Raw genomic sequence first — 21,246 nt, 5'->3', positions numbered from 1 at the left:
CTCAGTCTTCCTAAATGATGAAATACAAAATCACAAAGAAACTAGCATTGACTTCTGGCGGCCTTAATTAAAAAAAAAAGCAAAAAGCCATGATCTTCTGGGGGAGGAAGGAAATGCAAGGATCTTGATGTAGGTGCACAGTAAGGACATCTGGCAACATTTCAGGGTATTTTCCCTTTTCCAAAAGATTGTAAAATCTCATTTTAGTACTGCACACACTGCTAAAAGGAAAATATGCTCATTAAAGCTGTCACTACAGTATACTTAGTACAGCAAGCAGATTTTAGCCTAAGGCACTCAAATACCACTGGGGTGAGTGATGTAAAAATCTATGTAGATTAGAGAGGTCTAAGGATGCTGTTCTTGGGACTCGATTATAGACTGTGGGGAGTTAATAATAAGAAGCACTAACTTATGTAAGCTAACAATTTAATATTGTTAATAGCAGCACTTCATTTTGGGAGTTTGATGTACTGCAGTTGCAATGAAGACTATAGAGGAGAACGCGCTTCACAACATAGTCATGGGATGTAAAGGAGTGGAAATGCTATTAGCTTCCTTCCCTCATCTATCCTGTGCCAAATGGACTTGGTTATTAAACCTCTCTCATTGATTTATCAGAATATTGTGCTCTTTGTAGAAGCTTTGTCATAATCAGTGATGAAACAAAGTGGAAGTAATGAACTCAATGTGTTAAGGTAAACGCTTGACCTAAGGTAGATTTAAGGTTACACTATTGCTAGCTATCCAAGTCTTAATATGTTAATTTGATTTCTTATGTTGGCTTTTTGAAGAAATACCCATTGTCTACTCAAATTTACAGTTTTAAGCAAAATCGAGTCAGTTTGGCTTTTTAAGAAGAGGGGTGGGGTGGGGAGGAGCCTTGCTCCTAACTAGTTACAGGAGGGTAACTGAGAGGCAATGTGCATGAGATAATATCTTTTATCAGACCAACTTCTGTTGGTAAAAGAGACAAGCGCTTGCACTACACAGAGAGCTCTTTGTCAGTTCTTTCACTGATATTACCTCACCCACCTTATCTCGCTAATATCCTGGGACCGCCATAGAAAACTGCGTGTACAACAACACTGCAAACAGGAGGTGAACGTCAGTAATAATAGGAGACTTCATATCGCCGCCATCTGTTCAGATAAATAGCAGCACTTCTGTATCAGTCACTGATATATTGCTGTGTAATTCAAGGTCCTGGCTGAAAATGATCAGCTGAGGAAAGAAGCTGATGACCTGGGCCCACGAGCAGAACTGGATCACTGGAAGAAACGATTGTCTAAATTCAGCTACCTTTTGGACCAACTGAAGAGCCCAGATGTGAAGGCGGTGCTGGGAGTACTTACTGCTGCTAAATCCAGACTTCTGAAGGTTTCTGTTAAGTTAAGACAGAACTAAAGGCTGAAAATAGGTTACATACAGTATTAGTTTCCCAGTATATACAGTATATTTAATGCACAAAATCCTGATGTTCTTATATTTTTTTAAGTTCAACACACTAAACGGAGACTGAGGGAAAGACTGGGATTTGACTTAATATTTATTATTAGGTGTTAAAGCACTGGCCTGCATCTACAGAGCATATCACAAATCAGTATTTAATAGTAAAAGCTTTTCAGTGAAAAGTTGGTTATGACATAAAACAGATTAGAATGAACAGGCAGGTAGCTGAAGAAAATAGACCCCATATTTGTGGCCAAGCAAAACAATTCCTCACATTCCAGTTGATGGCATTTCTGTTGATCTAAATAAGATGCACATAGCTAATGGCTTCAGAAATCTATCAGGTAGAGGAATTGGCTTAATAGTCACGGATTCCCAAGCACAAATTTAAAGCAGGAGAGCCTCCTCAAGTGTCACTCTTCCCAGATGCTCTTCCTTTTACCGCTTATCCAAAACATCCATTTTATCGTGTGTCACTTTGTTTCCTTGCAGCCCAGTTCCTGATAGCCAGTGGTGGATTATCCAGTGGGCTGACGGGGCCTTGTCCCAGGAGTCCTGGCCAATTGAGGGGCTCCCATAAAAATGGGGGCCCTGTCCCCAGCACAAATCTGAGCAGGGTGGTGGAAGCCTGGGCCCTGGCAGAAGCACAAGCCGGGGTGGGGAGGGGGAAGCCCCTGCGTCCTGACCCTGGTCCCTGACAGAAGTGCCGAGTGGGAGAAACCACTGCACCCTGACCCCGGACCCCCACAGAAGCACAGAGTAGTGGGGGAAGCTCCAGCACCCGGACCCCGGCTGCGTCTCTAAGACTGGAGGAGCTCTTGCTCCCTGCTACAGCCTCAGGGCTGGGGGAGCTCTCACTCCCCACTGTGGCCCCAGGGCTGTGGGGTGGGGACAGAGCTTCTCCAGTCTTGAGGCTGTAGTGGGGGAGCAGAAAGGAACAAACAGGTTGTGGAGCTGCAGTGGGTGGTGATGAAATGGGGTGAGACTGAGGGGAGAAGGGACAAAAAGTGGTGGGGCTGTGGGTGGGGCTACAGGTGGATGGGGTGGGATGGGGGCAGGACTGCAGGGGGAAGGCCTGGGGAAGGCCCCCACACTTTCTCTGGCCCAGGGTACCAGGAAACCTTAATCTGCCTCTGCTGATAACTCCACCACATTCACTCCCAGTGTCTAGCCTTCTTCCCACCCATATGCTGCTCTCAACTTGCATTTGCGATCAGCGATAAGAGGTTTCTTTTACCATTCCCTGCATCCCTGTGTTGGCAGCAGCTGATCTACTGTGCTGCTCCAGTAGCCACTTCAGGCGTTGATGGCAGATTATTAATTTCAAATATGCTACCAGCCAGTTCCCTAGCATTAGGCCTTTTTTGCAATGAGGGAAAGGATAAAGCAGTTTTCCCTACCATATGCTGGTCATCACTTCCCTCTCTTGTGCTTTGTTTTTTCCAAAGGCCCATAACCTGTAAGCAGTAGCTGCTTCTGCAAGTTCTTGAAATTCAGGGCTCCCAAGCACTGCTGAGGGATCTGGGTGGATTTACCACTATGCTTGAGGGGACTGTTAACTAAGTATTCCCCAGCTCAAAAAAAAATCCTTTTGCCTTTAGAATTTCTCCTGTCTTGGTGAGAGTGATGCAAGTTCATTCCCTCATGGCATCACATGATACGTACATAGAACATAGTGTATAAAGTATGCCCTGGCACTGCCACTTGCTGTGTTGTGTCACCTGTCTGGTTGAGGTGTAACAGAAGTGAAGATAAGTTAGATGCTGAATTGGGAACTTGACCAACCTGATAAGATACTTCTGTGCTGCACACTCCTTTCAGTGGGTGTGTAGAGCCTGTACACAGAAAGCACCCCTGGCATGGATGTAAGTATCAGTGTAGACCATGAGGCATTGCTTAGGTGGTATATACCCTATGCGGCTCTCTGCATGTCCAAGCAGCACCTCCCCATCTACACTTCTATTTTTAGTAGTGTAATGTCCCACTGCAGGAGCCTTTCCCTGCAGCAGGAAAAGGCTCTGGTGGGAAGAGGCAGTGGGGAAAGGTTCTGCCAGCTCTCTGCTGCTGGAGTTTTTCCCAGCTGCACAGAAAGGCTCTGGCAGTGGGGGAAAGCTCCAAAAGTAGGATGCTGCTGAAATCTTTCTTTGCTCCCTCCCCGCTGCTAGAGCCTTTCCCTGACACATGTGGCTATACACTGCAGTGTGGGTGCAGCCTGCTTTCCACTGCAGTGTGTAGCTGCATGTACTCTGCATGCTGCTGAAAGTGGTGTGCAGTGTAGATGTAGCCATACCTACACGTAGTGGAAATCCTGTTCTCTGGATCAATTAATGTAACTTTTTAATGGGTATTGTATACATAGACATCTAATGGAAAATAGACTCTATAATACTAACTACATTCTATTGTGCTTTGTTATGTATCTGTTGCTGTAGGTTGTAATTAAATTATTGATACAGAGGGCCAGATCCTCACCTGGTACAATATCTTTGATGTTTCAATTTTTCTTAAAATAATTATTTTTGGTTTTTACTTCTTTCTTTTAGAGCTGGCGAGAGCTGGATGTTCGCATCACTGATGCAGCTAATGAAGCTAAAGACAATGTTAAGTATCTCTACACGCTGGAAAAATGCTGTGACCCCCTATACAACAGTGACCCTGTAAGTACAACGTTTGACTCCCTGAATGAAAAGATAAGATTCCATATAGCAACTGAACTGCAAGCAAATTTCCATTTCATAGGTTTCACTGACAGTCTGAGAGTCATGTAACATTACGTTGCACCCACAGAATCCCTGCATCAAGTTCCAAGTTCTCAAAATAGGTTTATATTATACGGTCACTGAAAAACAAGTTACTTGGTAGTGAGTGTTCCCTCTTCAGGGATACCAGGCCAGATCTAACAAATGCTCCGCTTTCTGTGACATCCAAGGAAGGACATGCAATGCTGACTCTTTTTTTTACTAATTTCAAAATAAATTTTGGGAGTTTAGAGCTGTGATGAAGGTAGGCAGAGGAGGTTTGTTTTTTCATTTGTTACTCATTATAACGTACCTGGTTAAAGACCATGGCCCAGATTTGTAAAGATATTGAGGCATTGCGGTGCTCAGTATTGCAGCACTTATCTGGTTTAGACACTTAGGAGGCAAAATCCCAATTACTGTTAGTGGGTTTTAGGCTTCTAAGTGCCTGAATGTGCCAAGAAGAGCTGAAGAAGAGTGGTGTGTAAGCTTCAATGATTGTCTCTGACCAACAGAAGTTGGACCAATAAAAGACATTACCGCAGCCACCTTATCTCTAATATCATGGGACCAACATGGCTACAACAACACTGCATAGTGAAATCAGTGAAAGATTGTGTAGACAAGGCCCTAGTTATTTGCCCCTTCTAGATTCCATTTCCCATCTCTGTCGTCTGAGCCTGAATTGCAAGATTTTTCTCAAAATAATCAGACAAATTAATCACAGTGGTTGGGCTATCAGATAAGTCGGCTAATTCAGTAAAGGGAATGCACAGTAGAAAAGAGACTTTCAAATTAGAAAGGTGACACTTTATACCCTCTCTGCATGTTTGTAAATCATACAAGATACAAGGCAGTGGTGAATTTCACTGAGTAACTTATGGTGTTTCCTTTTAGGTGTCCATGGTAGAGGCTATTCCAGGTCTCATAAATGCAATAAAGATGATTCATAGCATCTCACGTTACTACAATACCTCTGAGAAGATAACCTCACTGTTTGTGAAGGTAGGTGCACAGAACATACTCTCTTGGTGTCAGTATCACTTTCTGTACAAAACATGTAGCTGACTTTTAATTAAAAGATCCCATGGGGAGACTAACACAAAGGGATCCTGGAAATTTAGTGAGACACCTTTGTCTCAACATGTAGAATTCTTGACTCTCCTTTGAATGTAGACTACATTCAAATGCTGATCAAAAGAATCTAGAGTGAAGTCTTTTAAATGATGCAAGTAACCATGACAAGTGTTCAAAAACCAACTGAGTTCTTGGGGAGAATCCTTGAAAGACAATCTGGGCTAAACTCACTCTGGCCATAGGCAGCTGTGATTGCATTGTTTTCTACGGAGTTATAGCTGCTTATGCCAATTGTGAATTTTGCACTCTGTATACAGTTTTGCTAACTTAGCTCATTTCTTAACTATCGCTCTTCATTCCTGCATGAAAATAGGAATTCAGTTTAAGAATGCCTCTTATTTTTTCCCTCCTAGTGCAGTCGTCTGGGACATAACTAGTTATACTTGACTCACAAGATACAAAAGTACTTTGTCACCTCAACTGTGTTTGGCACATTTAAAGTTCTAGACTATCCCATCTCTTGGGTAGTGACTTGATCAGCAGCATTTTGGTTGGGGAATAGAATTGAGATTGGTCATTGGAGGTGAAACCATTTGTCTACACACCTAGCTGGAAGCTTTGATGCTTCATGTGCAGTCAGCCAGTAACGAGTAAATGGGGGACATAAAATGAAATGAAAACAAAACATGTTAAATCAGACCTATTCATAAGACTAGAAATTAATTTTATCCTTAGGTAACAAATCAGATGATAACAGCATGTAAAGCATACATAACTAACAACAAGATGGCCACCATCTGGGACCAGCCTCGGGAAATAGTTATGGAGAAGCTGCAAGCAGCTATTAGACTTAAACAGGTAACCTTAAAGCTCAGTGTGTGATAAATGAAAGTGCAAAAAATGTGTTGCCTCAGGACTGGATTCTCCTGGGACTGAAGGGGTGGGAGAGTGCCTCAGTGTTCTATTTCTAGAGTCTTCTGCCCTGTGTTCTGCAGGCAAAATACATCCACTGGATGGTGTTGGTCCACTTAGCCTTCATAGTCCACTTGCAAGATCTCCACCTCACTCCCTTGTCTGACTGTTGGTGTAGAAGGGCAAGTGGGGACATGTTCTCCCATGAAGTCTGGGGACTGACTGAATCCTTTCATTCTTGGTGCATAAAGACTGTCTGACTGCTTCCTAATCAAGTATGCAAAAATGGCCATGGCATCTTGGGTCCTCTTCTCTACACCCCTTTCCTTGCACCTATTGTAGCACTGAAGTTGCATATAGTGAACTCATGCTGTGGCAGTATTTTCATTTGTCATCATATTCTGAGTCTTGGATACAGAGCCTGTTTTAAAGTCTCTCTCCAAGTGCACTAATTACTTTAGAGTCATTAAATACTAAATAATTTTCTTCAGAGAAAATCCCATATTGAAGTTTACACAGATTCTTACAAATGTTTCCAGCTGCCTTAGTCTTGTTGGTATGTGTGGTGTGTTCTCTGTCTGTCTAACAGTGACTGACATTAAATAATTCATTGCATACAGAAAAGTGAAAGACAGTTCTCTAGTAAAACAGTGGGCCAAACTATGATCTCACTTTCCCTGGGAAAAATCTGGTGTAACTCCTTTCCTTAATTGAAGTTCAGGTAAGGATTTAACCTGGGATAATTATAATTAGAATCTGGTGGCATATCTTCAATGGATAAAATTTCCCATCCTAAAGTTGCACTACAAATTCCATACCTGGTTACCTAAATATAAGCTTTCATTTGCATGCTTAAATATGAGGTTAGCGCTAGGCACCCAGGCCAGTGCATGTTGGTCAGTATATCTAGAAAGAATAATGAAAGCAGGAAGGAAACATTCCTCAACACCTAATTAGCTCCAAAAGAGATTATGGGTAAACTTTTGAAATACCTAAGTGACTTTTGAAAATGTAATTTGGGCTCCTAAATCACATAGGCACTTAAAATACTAGAGTAAAATTTTCAACATAGACATTTTTAACACTGCAATATTTGGGATTTTTCTTGCCCTCTGAGTTTCTCCAGAAAGATGGTAGTCATGGCAAGGAGGCGGGGGCGGAGGGGGGATTGTTAGAATGAATACATGGCAACCTAGTAACTTGGAGAAGCTGTTGAACTTAACCAGCCGCACACTGGAGTTTTGCATACTGCCTATAGTCTAAGGTGGGGATTTTTCAAAAAAGCCTATTGGAATTTGGCAACCAACTCCTTCAAGCCCATTTACAAAAAATCCAAGCCTTAATATCTAAATTAAATATTTTTCATTTACATATTGAAGATACTTTCAGGGATTAATCTTAAAAAAGAGAGTTGAGTTACATACACTTAAGTCTAGGTCTGTACTTGGGTTAAAGATGGAATATTGCATATTGAGAAGCACTGGCTTGAAATTGAAGTCCGATTCACGAATGTAGAGATAGATTATGAATCCCTTATTGTCCAGGGCAAGCAATCAATCTGGGCCATGATTTTCAAAAGTGACTTGTGATTCTGGGTGCTGAACTTAAAACACTGTAACGGGGGTGGATTTTCAAGAAGTTCTCAGCATCCAACCTTAGAAAATCATTTAAAATGTTACAGATTCAACACCCAGAATCACTAAGCACTTGTGAAAATCCTGGCTCTTCAGTAGTCCTTCAGACGAGAGTAATTGTACGCAACTTAAATGGGGCTACCTATGAGAGAAACTATGTACTGGTGTTATTAAATTGTTCACAGTTTGATGCTTGACAGAACAATTTTTTAAACTTGATTATAGTAAGGTTTGGTGCAGTCCACACAAGCCAGAATAAGTGTTTTTGTTGCAACAGAGCTGCAATCTAACTTTTACAGTGCTTTCCTATAGGAAATGATTTGGGAAAACTGAAGACACTGTTACTCAGCAGAACTATTTGGTTTGTACTCAGTTATATCTGCCCTTAATGATAAACCTTGCTCTAACTACTGTCCAACTAAGGGAAAGTGAATTGGGTTCTTTTTCTACATGTTAATTAAATTCCCACTTTTGAGTTCACTTGTATAGTGCCATTGAAGGCAATAGGGCTTTGATGTAGCTAAAGATGTGATCAGCAAAATGAATATGCAAATATGAAGACATAATGAATGTGGAATCCCATGATACCATTTCTCAACCTAATTTTTCAGAGAAGAACTGCACTTAAGACTTGGTGTAGTGTAGACTAGTGATTACTTGATCAAATTTCTCCCCCCCGACCAGTTGATTAGAGATGGTGACTGTCTAGATAATTCTATTCTAGATTATGAAAATGAAATGTTTATGATGTCTCTCATGTTTGTTCAATTTTGTTGTTTCCAAGGAGTATCAAAATTGTTTTCACAAGACAAAAGAAAAACTAGAACAAAATCCAGCTGAAAGACAGTTTGATTTTAGTGAGATGTATATCTTCGGAAAATTTGAAACGTTTCATCGACGTCTAGTTAAAATTATACATGTCTTCAGTACCATTACAACCTACTCAGTTCTGCAAGAATCAAAGATTGAAGGATTGGAAGTTATGGCAACAAAATATCAGGTACACACATCATTAGGCAGAGGTGGAATTAAAGCAACAAATGCAGATGATGGACTATGGAGAAATTTTAAAAATAGGCTGTACTAATCTTACTGGGTACTAGTCCGTTCTCAGAGATGTATATTGTTGAATCTACTTGAATGCACAAGACTTTTATAGTCCATATAATTTGCTCTTAAATAAGCATTTTCCATCAAAGATTTAGAGAGAGGGATAAATGTGCAAAGAAGGAAGGGAGTATAAGCAAGAAAGGTTGGGGGTGAAATATTCAAAATATGCAAAACATGGATAAATGCAAGAGGTTAGGGCAGAGATACATGGATTCTTCTTCGAGTGATTGCTCATATCCATTCCAGTTAGGTGTGCGCGCCGTGCGTGCACGTTCGTCGGAAGATTTTTACCCTAGCCACTCCGGTGGGCCGGCAGGTCGCCCCCTAGAGTGGTGCCGGCATGGTGCCTGATATATACCCCTGCCGGCCCGCCCGCTCCTCAGTTCCTTCTTACTGCTGTGTCAGTCGTTGGAACGGTGGAGCACGGCATAGCTGTCCTCCACGTCCCTAGCTCTCCATTGTCTCGTTGTTCTAATAGTTGTATATAGTTATAGTTGTAATTAGAGTTTTTAGTATTAGTTGTTAGTTGTAGTATTTGTTGTAAATAGTTAGCAGGCTTGGGCTCTAGCCCTCCCCCGCGCCGGGCCCATGCCCGGCTTTCCAGGGTTTAAACAGTGCTCGGCCTGCAAGAAGCCGATGCCAATGAACGATCCCCACGACGCCTGCCTGAAGTGCCTTGGGGAATCGCATATCTCGGAAAAGTGCCGCATATGTAAGGCATTTAAGCCAAGAACAAAGAAGGAGAGGGATCAGCGCTTAAAGACCCTCTTAATGGAAGCAGCGCTTAACCCTCCAGCCTCGACGCCGAGCGCCGGCTCCGCTCTGGCACCGGGAAGACGCCGCGGCACCGGCCTTCCCCGGCACCGGCCCCAGAAGCAAGGCCTTCGACGTCTGCCACTCCAGCCAGGCAGACGCGGACGGAGCGTCCGGCACCATCTATGGCCGCGGCACCGATGATAGGGATTCCATCGACTCCGGGCCCGGGAGGTCCGTCGAGTCCGGTCCCTCACAGCTCCCCCATAAGATCTGGGGTCGAGCTAGTGGTTCCCTTGACACTGGAGACATTTGCTTCGGCTCGGGACCTGATTGCTTTGACTGAGCCATCTCAACCCCCGGTGCCTCCGGTGCGGGTTCTGCAGTCAAAGGGCAAGCCCACGGCCTTGCGAGCTCCATCTCTGGGTTCACTGAGCCGGCATCGATCCCTATCAAGATCCAGGCACCGTGGACAATCTCAATCGGGATGCCGCTCGCATTCCCGGCACCGCTCCCCGTGGCGGTACCAGTCGTACTCGTGGCGCCGATCCTCTTCACGGAGGTCCCGGTACTCCCGGCACCGTTCTGGCTCAAGCCACCGCTACCGGCACTGAGATTCCAGAAGCCGCTCCCATCGTCAGCGTTCGGCATCCCGGTCGACCTCCCGGCACCGCGCTGGTAGTAGGTCCCGGTCTCGATCCCGGCACTGGTATGACTCCCGGCACCGGTATGATTCCCGGCACCGGTCCCCGGCACCGAGGAGGTCTCCGTCGTCTAGACTGAGGGACCCGTATCAGTCCCGTTCGGCTCCACCTTGGCCATCCCAACAGCCGTCTGTCTCCTCTCAGACAGACAGCGCGTATGCTATGGATGCGGACAGACCTGCTGCTCTCTTCCAGGAGCCCCTGCTCAGGAGCATGGACCACAGCAGTGGGGCTTCTGGACCCCCTGGGCATATCATCAAGCCCAAGGGCAGCAACAGGTTCCTCCGCGTCCAACAACGTCAGAGCACAGGGCTCCGGAGGCCACACTGTCTCGTCCTCCCCCGTCCCCTGCAGAGGAGGGATTGTCTCACCAGCGGGACCCTGACCTCCCTCCAGAGCCGGAAACATTGCTCCAGACGGAGCATCCTGCAGATCCACTCCTGCCGGGGGTCTCCTCGTCATCCTCCCCGGATGAGGCAGTTGCTGGAACAACATCCACCAGCCCTCCTCCGCTCGACCTCAGAGCGCATCAAGACCTCCTCTGGCGCGTGGCACAAAACATGAATTTGCAGGCCGAGGAGGTCTCAGAAATTGAGGATTCGGTGGTGAGCATATTGTCTGCAAATGCTCCCGCTCGTGTCCCCCTTCCCTTTATACGGACCATTCAGGCCAATGTCACTACCATCTGACAGTCGCCGGCATCAGTTCCACCCGTGGCACGTGGCGTGGAATGCAAATACATGGTGCCATCGAAGGGGTACGAGTATCTCTATGTCCACTCACCTCTGTGCTCCCTCGTTGTACAATCTGTGAACAAGAGGGAGCGTCACGGCCAACAGGCCCCAGCACCGAAGTCTAAAGAAGCATGGCGCATGGACCTGCTTGGCCAAAAGCTCTATTCTGCGGGCGCTTTCCAGCTGCGAGTGTCCAACCAACAAGCTCTCCTTAGCTGCTACACTTACAACACCTCGGCGGCAGCAGACAAATTTAAGGAGTTGCTTCCATAAGATGCACGTCAGGAATTTGCGACAATCCTTGACGAGGGCAAGAAGGTGGCGCGAACTTCTCTGCAAGCATCCCTCGACGCCGCAGATTCGGCCGCCAGGACCCTGGCTTCTGGCGTGACCATGCACCGGCTTTGCTGGCTTCAGGTCTCTGGTCTTCCTCTGAAGCTCCAATACACCATACAGGACCTCCCGTTTGAAGGCCAGGGCCTGTTTTCGGGCAAGACCGACCCCAGGCTGCAAAGCCCTAAAGACAATAGGGTCATTATGTGCTCCTTGGGGATGCATACACCAGTCACCCAGCGCAGACTTTTCCGGCCTCAACAGCAGCGCCGGCCCTATCCTCAACCTCGCCAGAGGCAGGACTTCGCCAGATGCCGAAGTAGGAACGGCCGACGTAGACAATCGGGCAACTAAGGGGGGCAAAACCAGAGCTCCTCCAACGCTCCCTCTGGCCCAAAGCCTTCATTTTGAAGGTGCGCCCGAGGGCGCTGCACCAGTTTCCCTCCTGGATTCATCCCCGCCCTTCTCCAACCGTCTTTCATTTTTCCTCCCGGCGTGGTCTCGTCTGACATCAGACCGTTGGGTCTTATGCACATTACAAGCTGGATACCATCTGCAATTTGTTTTGCACCCCCCTCTCCCACCCCCCTCCTCCGTCCCTCTTCAGGGACCCCTCTCACGAGCAACTCCTTCTTCAGGAGGTGTGGACGCTCCTCGACAAAGGAGCCATAGAGGAGGTTCCAGAAGCCCAGCTGGGCAAGGGGTTTTACTCCCGTTACTTTCTGATCCCCAAAGCCAAGGGAGGCCTCAGGCCTATCCTCGACCTGTGCGAACTCAACAGATACATCGTGAAGTTGAAGTTCCGTATGGTATCCTTGGGAACCATTATCTCGTCCTTGGATCCTGGAGACTGGTACGTCGCCCTCGACATGCAAGATGCGTATTTTCATATAACCATCTTCCCGCTGCACAGACGGTTCCTTTGGTTCGTGATCAACCGCTGCCACTATCAGTTTGTGGTCCTCCCATTCGGCCTCTCCACGGCCCCGAGGGTATTCACCAAATGTATGGCTGTAGTCGTCGCCCACCTCCGTCGCAGCCGCATACATGTACTTCTGTACCTCGACGACTGGCTGATTCGGGGATCATCAGAGGCACAAGTCCTCAGCCATGTCCGCATGGTCAGCAGTCTCTTCGAGAACTTGGGCCTCATTCTCAATATAGAAAAGTCAATGCTAATCCCCACTCAGAGGATAGAGTTTATCGAGCACTTCTGGACTCGACTCTAGCCAGAGCCATTCTTCCTCTAGCAAGGTTCCAGACCTTGACGGCCATTATACGACGACTGCAGTCAGCACCCTTGACCTCCATATGTACGTGCCTAACTCTATTGGGCCACATGACTGCTTGCACGTTTGCCATGAGGCCCCTCCAGTCTTGGCTCATCAGTCAGTACCGTCCGACTCGGCACCTTCTGGACGCAATTGTTACCGTTCCCCAGGATGTATTAAGTTCCCTGAGGTGGTGGCTGGACCAGTCCATGGTATGTGCGGGGTTGCCGTTCCATCCGCCCCAGCCTTCGGTGTCCCTGACAACAGACGCCTCAGATTTAGGTTGGAGGGGCCCATCTCGGAACCCTACAGACACAAGGTCGGTGCTCACCTCACGAATTAGCCCTCCACATCAACATACGGGAACTGAGGGCAGTCCGACTTGCTTGCCAAACATTCTGTCTTCAACTTCAAGGTTGCTGTGTCTCGGTATTCACTGACAACACAACGGCCATGTATTACATCAACAAGCAGGGCGGCACGAGGTCTTCTTCCCTGTGTCAGGAGACCGTGAGGCTTTGGGACTTCTGCATAGCCCACTCCATTCACCTTCCCGGGGTTTGGAACACACTGGCGGACCATCCGAGCAGATCCTTCCTTTCCCACGAGTGGTCCCTTTGCCTGGACGTTGCCCTTTCTCTCTTCCAGAGGTGGGGATGTCCCCGGATGGACCTCTTCGCATCCCGAGGGAACAGGAAGTGCCAGATGTTCTGCTCCTTTCAAGGCCGGGAACCAGGTTCGATAGCAGATGCCTTCCTTATCCCCTGGACAACGCATCTATTCTACGCGTTCCCTCCATTCCCCGCTCGTCCACAAGGTCCTTCTGAAGGTGCGCAGGGACAGGGCCCGTTTGATCATGATAGCTCCAGCGTGGCCCAGGCAGCAGTGGTACTCCATGTTGCTGGACCTATCTCTAGCCGACCCTGTCCCCCTGCCCCTTAACCTGTACCTGATCACTCAGGACCACGGCAGGCTACGTCACCCAGACCTGCAGTCCCTGCACCTCACGGCATGGCTCCTGAGTGGCTGACCCGGTCCGAGCTCCGTTGCTCTACCCCAGTACGGCAGGTGCTCCTGGGCAGCAGGAAGCCTTCCACCAGAGCGACTTATTCAGCGAAATGGAAGCGCTTCACCTGCTGGTGTGCGGAACGCAGTCTCCTCCCCGCTCAGGTGTCTATTGCCATTATCTTGGACTACATCTGGTCCCTTAAGGAACACGCCTGGCGATATCATCTCTTCAGGTTCATCTGGCGGCCATCTCCACCTTTCACCTGGGGGAGGATGGCCCATCGGTGTTCTCTCACCCTATGGTGTCGAGATTCCTTAAGGGATTGGAGCGTCTATACCCCCAGATTCGACGCCCTACCCCTACCTGGGACCTGAACCTAGTGCTCACCTGGCTCATGTCCCCTCCGTTTGAGCCTTTAGCGACTTGCTCCCTGCTCTATCTCTCCTGGAAAACTGCCTTCCTGGTGGCCATCACCTCAGCCAGACGGGTGTCGGAGCTCCGGGCTCTCACTGTAGATCCCCCCTATACGGTGTTCCATGGGGACAAGGTCCAGCTGAGACCGCACCCAGCCTTTCTCCCCAAGGTGGTCTCAGCCTTTCATGTCAACCGGGACATCTTTCTCCCTGTCTTTTTCCCGAAACCCCACTCGTCCCGCAGGGAACAGCAGCTTCACTCGCTGGACGTCCATCGAGCACTTGCGTTTTATATAGAGAGAACCAAGCCGTTCCGCAGAACCCGCCAACTCTTAGTGGTGGTAGCAGAACGGGCCAAGGGGTTACCTGTTTCCTCTCAAAGAATCTCCTCGTGGGTAACGTCCTGTATCTGAGCCTGCTATGACTTAGCTCGGACTCCTCCGGATCACGTGACTGCGCACTCTACCAGGGCTCAGGCATCATCGACAGCTTTCCTTGCCCACGTGCCCATCCAGGAGATCTGTAGGGCAGCAAACTGGTCCTCCGTTCATACCTTTGCTTCCCATTATGCCCTGGTCCAGCAGTCCAGAGATGACGCGGCCTTCGGCTCCGCAGTGCTACATGCCGCGACTTCTCACTCCGACTCCACCGCCTAGGTAAGGCTTGGGATTCACCTAACTGGAATGGATATGAGCAATCACTCGAAGAAGAAAAGACGGTTACTCACCTTTGTAACTGTTGTTCTTCGAGATGAGTTGCTCATATCCATTCCACACCCGCCCTCCTTCCCCACTGTCAGAGTAGCCGGCAAGAAGGAACTGAGGAGCAGGTGGGCCGGCAGGGGTATATATCAGGCGCCATGCCGGCGCCACTCTAGGGGGCGACCTGCCGGCCCACTGGAGTTGCTAGGGTAAAAATCTTCCGACGAACGTGCACGCGCGGCGCACACACCTAACTGGAATGGATATGAGCAACACATCTCGAAGAACAACAGTTACAAAGGTGAGTAACCGTCTTTTCCTTATTTCCTTTCCTCACTATTCCTTTCACAGTCAAGTGCACAATGTCATGATTCTATCAGTATAAAAATGAAATTCATGGTATTTGAACATTGTGATGGGAGGTCACCTCTTTAGGTTGTCTGGTGCTGATGTTTCACTGCTACAGCTGTGCCTTAAGATGAGTTGCCAATAAAGAATTGTCTTGATAATGGTATTAGAGTAAAACTCCTTGGACACACTCAAGAGCCATTGCACCACTGAAGCCCTGTGTTAAGAGCTTTATGCAGGCCCTCTGTTCAGGAGGAAAAAACTTATGCTTCATTCTGAAATAATACATATCATATTAAGCTGTTGATGGTAAAAATCAAAGGCCAATTAAAGAAAGGCCTGAAAATCATTATGAGGCCATGCTGCTATTGAATGGTAGTAACCTTATTTAAATTACTGAACTATGTGGCAGTGTAATAAGTATCCACGGTCTTGTGATTGGCTGAAACACTTGACAAGTAAAGGTTTCTGGAGTTCATTTACCAGTTGAATTGAACAGTATGAACACACGTAATCTTCTGTCATTTAGTTGCTATCTTAGATTTACTTTGTTCATGGAAGAAATTGTTATAACAAGGGTAAAAAAATCAGTAAGTTTAGATTAAAATGTCTTCACAATGGTGAATCCATCTATGCCAATGAAAAATATGGGGCTGGACTTAAATGATAAGTGGAGCCTGACAAGCAGCTAGCATGCTGAACTGTGGCTGATCAGCAGGAGTAAACCCAACTTTTAACAGGATTGTCGGCTACTGGTGTCGGGGAGCCAACCAATCTGTGCTTCCATTTGTGCAAACTGCAGCAATGCTGAAACAGTGGGCAAGTAACAAATGCTAGGCTGTTCATGCAGTGGAATGTGATTCTGAATACTCATCTTTTCCTCACAGAATACATTGATTAAAGGAGAATACTACTAATGGTGTGTTTTTGTTAGAAATTTAATGTGAACTTTTGTTCCTTTTGTCTGATACACTCCGGTGCAAAGTAGTAGTATATTATATGGAAGTGTTGCACACTTGTATGAGAAAAAAATTATGGGTAACAAATATGTTTAAATGAGAAAATCACTAGGGTTTGAATTTTCTATCAGTTTTTACATTAAAACTTACAGTAGACAGGAGTGTTTTAAAGTGCAACTGCTGTGGTCTGTGTTGTAATTTTTTCCTTATCTGTCACTAAGATTGTTTTGTTTATGCATTTGAAAAATGGAGATTTTAATATCTGTAGTTGAAAACACAGAACACAACCTTGTAAACCCAACAGATGTAAGTAACTGAACATGACAGGTTGCTTGATAAGGCAACTGTATTCTGATATTTTGTTTTCTTTCAAAAATTGTTTAGAGCATTGTTGCCACAATGAAGAAAAAGGAGTACAACTTCTTAGATCAACGAAAGACAGATTTTGACCAGGACTATGAAGAGTTTTGCAAACAGACCAGTGACCTTCATGTAGGTTGCATAATTAAGCGCTTGGTGATTTTTTTTTTTTTTTTGCTAGGTTTACTACTGTTAATTGATTGGAATGCCAAAAGGGGAAGGTGTCCATTTGAGGCAATATCAACTGGTGTATGCATGCTCTGATTTAATGGCTGGAGCTCTTGGAGTGCTTTTGCTCATGGATCAAAAATACAAATTTCCATTTGGAATGAATGATAAATCTAATATCACTCCAATATAATATGGAACCTTTTTGGATTAACACTTCCTATCCATCCTGAGATTGATACAGCCTTTGGGAATGCTTAACTCTTGAGACTGTTTATAGAGGCTACGCATTGTATTTAACTGTCTCCTGGTAAAACCAGCCTGATGCATAAAGGCCAACACACACATAGTATTCCAGTGCAGGGAATAGTAGAGGATGCTCACTTTTACAGAACTTAAGCACCCCTCCTTCCATTTCTCCCAGAATAGAAGTTTCTACCTCTAATCCCCAAATGCAGGCTCCTAGGGGGCTGTATAATCCAGACAAACTGCACACACTAACCACTGGAGCCATGTAAAGCTGATGGGAGAACTAAATTGCTATACTAAGCCAATATCCGTGTAAGAGCTTGACTTGGCTGCCTTGAAGAAGGAAAGCGTTCCCTCAGATTATAGTTGTTGACGTGGTTGAACAGCTGAGAAGACAAGAGCTTCTGTGGTCTCTGTAGCTACAGAGGGAACTGGAGAGGTAGATTGCTTTTCTGCTTTTTTCTTTTCACACAACGTCCAAAGTAGGATAACTGCGGCTGTTATCAGGTAAGTAGTTTGTGTTCATATACAGTCTATGATAAACACACTGATAAATAGTACTTTGTATATTTAATATGTGCACTCCATAGAGCTCTCCTCAGTATAACCGTTTTCCTTCTCCAGAATCAGTTAAAGACCTTTATGGACATCACCTTTGAAAGGATTCCAACCACTGAAAGAGCTCTTAGTATGCTGAAGAAATTTGAAAGGTAAAGGGATATTTATAAATATATCTAGTATGCCCTAGAGCAGCATACCTCTTTTGACAAAGGAAAAATGAAGAAATTGGCTATAAAATGCTTTTGTTCTTGTTGGACATAAATTGATACTTAAGTAATCATTTTAAGTACGTCTCTTCACCAATTCGGATAAAAAGAAAGGATCTACTTAGATTGCTTTAAAAGAAAAGCTGAACACTTCTGACAGTCTGCATAAGTAGAATTTATTTCTGGGCAGTTGCATTCCCACCACATTTGCGAGATCACCTGATCTTACTGACCTTAGATGACAGTGTAAACTTTTTGTAAGGATAATAGTTCTTGAATAATTTCTTAATTTTTTTAGGGTCAAGTATATTTAACTTCTACATTGATTATAGTCACTAGAAAGAAAAATCACTCAATTTTTGTTATTGTTCTGTATCTCTAATGCAGTATCCAAAGTATATTTATTGTTATCTGTCTTTAAGATTGAAATATAGCACAGGAACTGACTATCTGCATGTGGGCTGAAGGTTCTCTTTTGGATATTGAAATCTATTTGTTGTCATTATATGTCAAGATTCAGCATGCTCAATGTTGCATTGCCATGGTTAGCTGTGCTATCAATAGCTGAAGATGGGCTAGCAGTACTACTTTCAATCATTAATATTGCAGAATGAAGGGCAAGCTCAATCTGTACTGTCACAGTTTTTTTGCCCTTCTGTATAACTGAGTTCCTGTATTTCATGCCATTGGTGGGGTCAGGGTTGTGTTACTACTTGTTGAAAACCATGTGAGCTTACACTTGAAGATAGCACTAGTGAGATTCCCTTTATATGGGTGATAGAAGGATATTTCTAGGCTTATTTAGAAACACTTTCTGTTACACTATCTAAACCTGGCCTAGTTTCTGCTTGTAAGAATGTATTTTGGAAGGTGTTGCTGAATGTCAGGCTGAGAATGCATTTGTCCTCCACAGAGCATACAAAAGTGTGTAAAAATGATTGTGCATTCAAACTGAAAACTAGAAGAGCCCCCTAATCACTGAAGTCTTGTGGCAAATTTTCCAATGATCATCCTTGTTTTTTGTTTTTTTAATCAGATTAGAAATCCCCAGTCTTGGCATTGATGAAAAATACCAGAAAATCCTTCAGAACTATGGTCATGACATTGAGATGGTCTCTAAGCTGTACACTAAGCAGAAAAATGACCCTCCTTTGGCTCGTAACCTGCCTCCAATTGCTGGTAAGATCTTGTGGGCACGCCAACTCTTCCACAGGATCCAGGAACCAATGGACCTCTTCCAACAGCATCCCACTGTTCTGCAGACAGGAGAAGCCAAGCGCATAGTCCGCAACTACAACAAAGTGGCAAAAGTCCTCTTGGAGTTTGAGGTTATTTATCACAGAGGATGGCTTCAGCAGGTAAAATATTTCACTTGCTGATGTGACGGTGAAAGTTGAATTGTTTTTAGTATTTTTGCAGCTATATTGATGCCTAGGGACCTACAGTGTTAGAAGCTATATAAACATGGGATAAGTGGATTGCCGTGGTATAAGAAGTCCTTAACTGGCAGAGTATTGGTATAGGTAGCTACTGTACCTTCTCCTGCAGCTCCCAGCATGGGGGTAAAAATTGGGTGGGAGAGGGAATGACCAGAGTGTTACTGTGCTTTGGCTATTTTCCACTGGCAGATGGCCTCTTGGAGTTCATGGCCAACAGTTGAACTTTAGAGCACTTCCTAGGCTGCTTTAAAGTGTCATGGGATGGGGCCGGCATAGAACTTAAACCATAATCAAGGCGCAGGCCCTCATACTCTGCTGAGTCCCACAGATTGTTTTCTGAAGAGAATCTGGCCAACTTTCCTGTTGAAGTGCCTAGCTCAAAATGAGATGTGTCCCTAGCTCAGGCAGCATACTATGCACTACAGGCAAATTCTATCCTTACTGTTCATAGCAGCATCAGGGGGCTGGTGGCATTACTGTGCTGGCAGATCATACTTGTTTGAAGCCACAGAGGGTGGATGGATATGGACTAGACTGCCATCTCAGTGCCTGAGAACAAGGCTAGGCTCCTTCTTTGCTGCTGTAGGAGCACTTGTGATGATAAAAGCTTCCTACATGCTCTCTTCTTAGTACACCCACTTGACAAGGTATGATTTTCCTCCATTGAAATAGGGATTTGATGGACACTTAGAAATATTCACTGCTCATCAGTGACTGCTGAATGACTTATTGAGTTTCAAGCTGGTGGTCACATATGTGGCCTGGCTGACATGTTGCAAAGCTTTAGAGATACTGGAGGGACTTGTCTTTACCATTACATCCTACCATGAGAGCTTTAGAGTTGGTTTCTGTACCTGGTCTCCAGATGGCCTGTCCAGTAGTTATTGGGAACATAACAGAAACACTCCTCCTCTGTGCTGCTAGCAACTTCTTGCATAGATCACTTTGGCCATTCCAGAGGTTAGTCACCAACTAGATCTATTCTATCTCTAATTTTTGCTAAAAGAGTGTTACCTTGTCCATCTCCCTCTTTCTACAGTAAGATAGTTACCACCATGATCTCTTGTTATGTTGTCAGTCTAGTTCTGTTCAACATACATTGGTGATGAAGGAATTTGGACATTAAAAGTAAGCTTGCAGCAATACTGGGCTTGTGTGTTTATGTTAGTACAGGAGGGGAAGAGGCATAAGGGATAGTTCATGGAGAAGTGTTTAAAAAAAATTAAGTGAAAAAGATATAATAAATGCATGAGGAAAAGGATTGCCCCACCCCAGCTATTGTGGAGGGGATAATGAATCTCTTAACAGAAATGTGGGAACTCCAGAATTTCTTTATGGGAAAGTTGTGCTGCCTTCTTTGCACAAGGAATGTTATGGAACAGTAACATCTTGAGTAATGTACAGTCATATTAGCTGAATTGTTATTAATGAACTTGCAAAATGTGAAATGACTTGACAGCTTCCTGAGATAATGAGTTATTGCAGATCTGTTCAATGTGTCATTGCACTGAATTTATGAGCAGCCTCTATAAGTGTTATTTGGCCCTTGAAATATGGTGAAAAGCTCTTCTACATTTCTGATTGGAAAGTAAAATACTGTGCCCAACATGAGATAAATCACATGGCAGAGTATTGCTTAGGCAGCCATTATCTACAACTTTTGAACTGATAATGATGATCAAGGGGGCGATAATAATGAGGAATGGACATACAACAGCATAGTTATGGCTGAGACATAGCAGCAGCAGGTAGTTCAGCTTGGGATTATTTCCCATACAAGGCAAGAAGCTGTGTTCCACTTACCCCCAAATAACTAAAAATACAGATTCGTCATTTTTTAAAATGTTATTAAATTTGTAAGCACCTAGAGCAGGGGTCGGTAACCTTTCAAAGAAGAGCCATTTTTTTGTTTTTGTCTTTGACCAAAATATTTCGGGAGCTACATCACATGCAAAGCTACTTGTAGAGTTAGAATTTATCAACCAATAATAATTGAACATATCAAAGTTATTACTACTCACCAATACTTTTAATGCAACTTCTGCCATTTGAATATGAATATAAGCAGGAGCGGGCTCTGGGCTGGGGCAGGGGATTGAGGTGCAGGAGGAGATG

General features: G+C 45.1%; 1 protein-coding gene across 4 annotated transcripts in view; it reads left to right on the top strand.

Moving 5' to 3' along the window:
- DNAH5 (dynein axonemal heavy chain 5) overlaps positions 1–21,246 on the top strand; it is a 300,951-nt gene that overhangs the window by 90,640 nt on the left and 189,065 nt on the right. For all 4 annotated transcript variants that reach the window (XM_050937377.1, XM_050937378.1, XM_050937376.1 and 1 more), the window contains exons 7-14: positions 1,204–1,380; positions 3,996–4,109; positions 5,088–5,195; positions 6,003–6,125; positions 8,598–8,813; positions 16,533–16,640; positions 17,550–17,635; positions 18,729–19,050. In XM_050937377.1, coding sequence (XP_050793334.1) covers positions 1,204–1,380; positions 3,996–4,109; positions 5,088–5,195; positions 6,003–6,125; positions 8,598–8,813; positions 16,533–16,640; positions 17,550–17,635; positions 18,729–19,050 — 1,254 coding nt within the window. The remainder of the gene's footprint in view (positions 1–1,203; positions 1,381–3,995; positions 4,110–5,087; positions 5,196–6,002; positions 6,126–8,597; positions 8,814–16,532; positions 16,641–17,549; positions 17,636–18,728; positions 19,051–21,246) is intronic.

This window comes from Gopherus flavomarginatus, chromosome 2 (assembly GCF_025201925.1).
Source record: "Gopherus flavomarginatus isolate rGopFla2 chromosome 2, rGopFla2.mat.asm, whole genome shotgun sequence".
Lineage (NCBI taxonomy): Eukaryota > Metazoa > Chordata > Testudines > Testudinidae > Gopherus > Gopherus flavomarginatus.
This window is presented reverse-complemented; position numbering and strand designations above follow the sequence as displayed.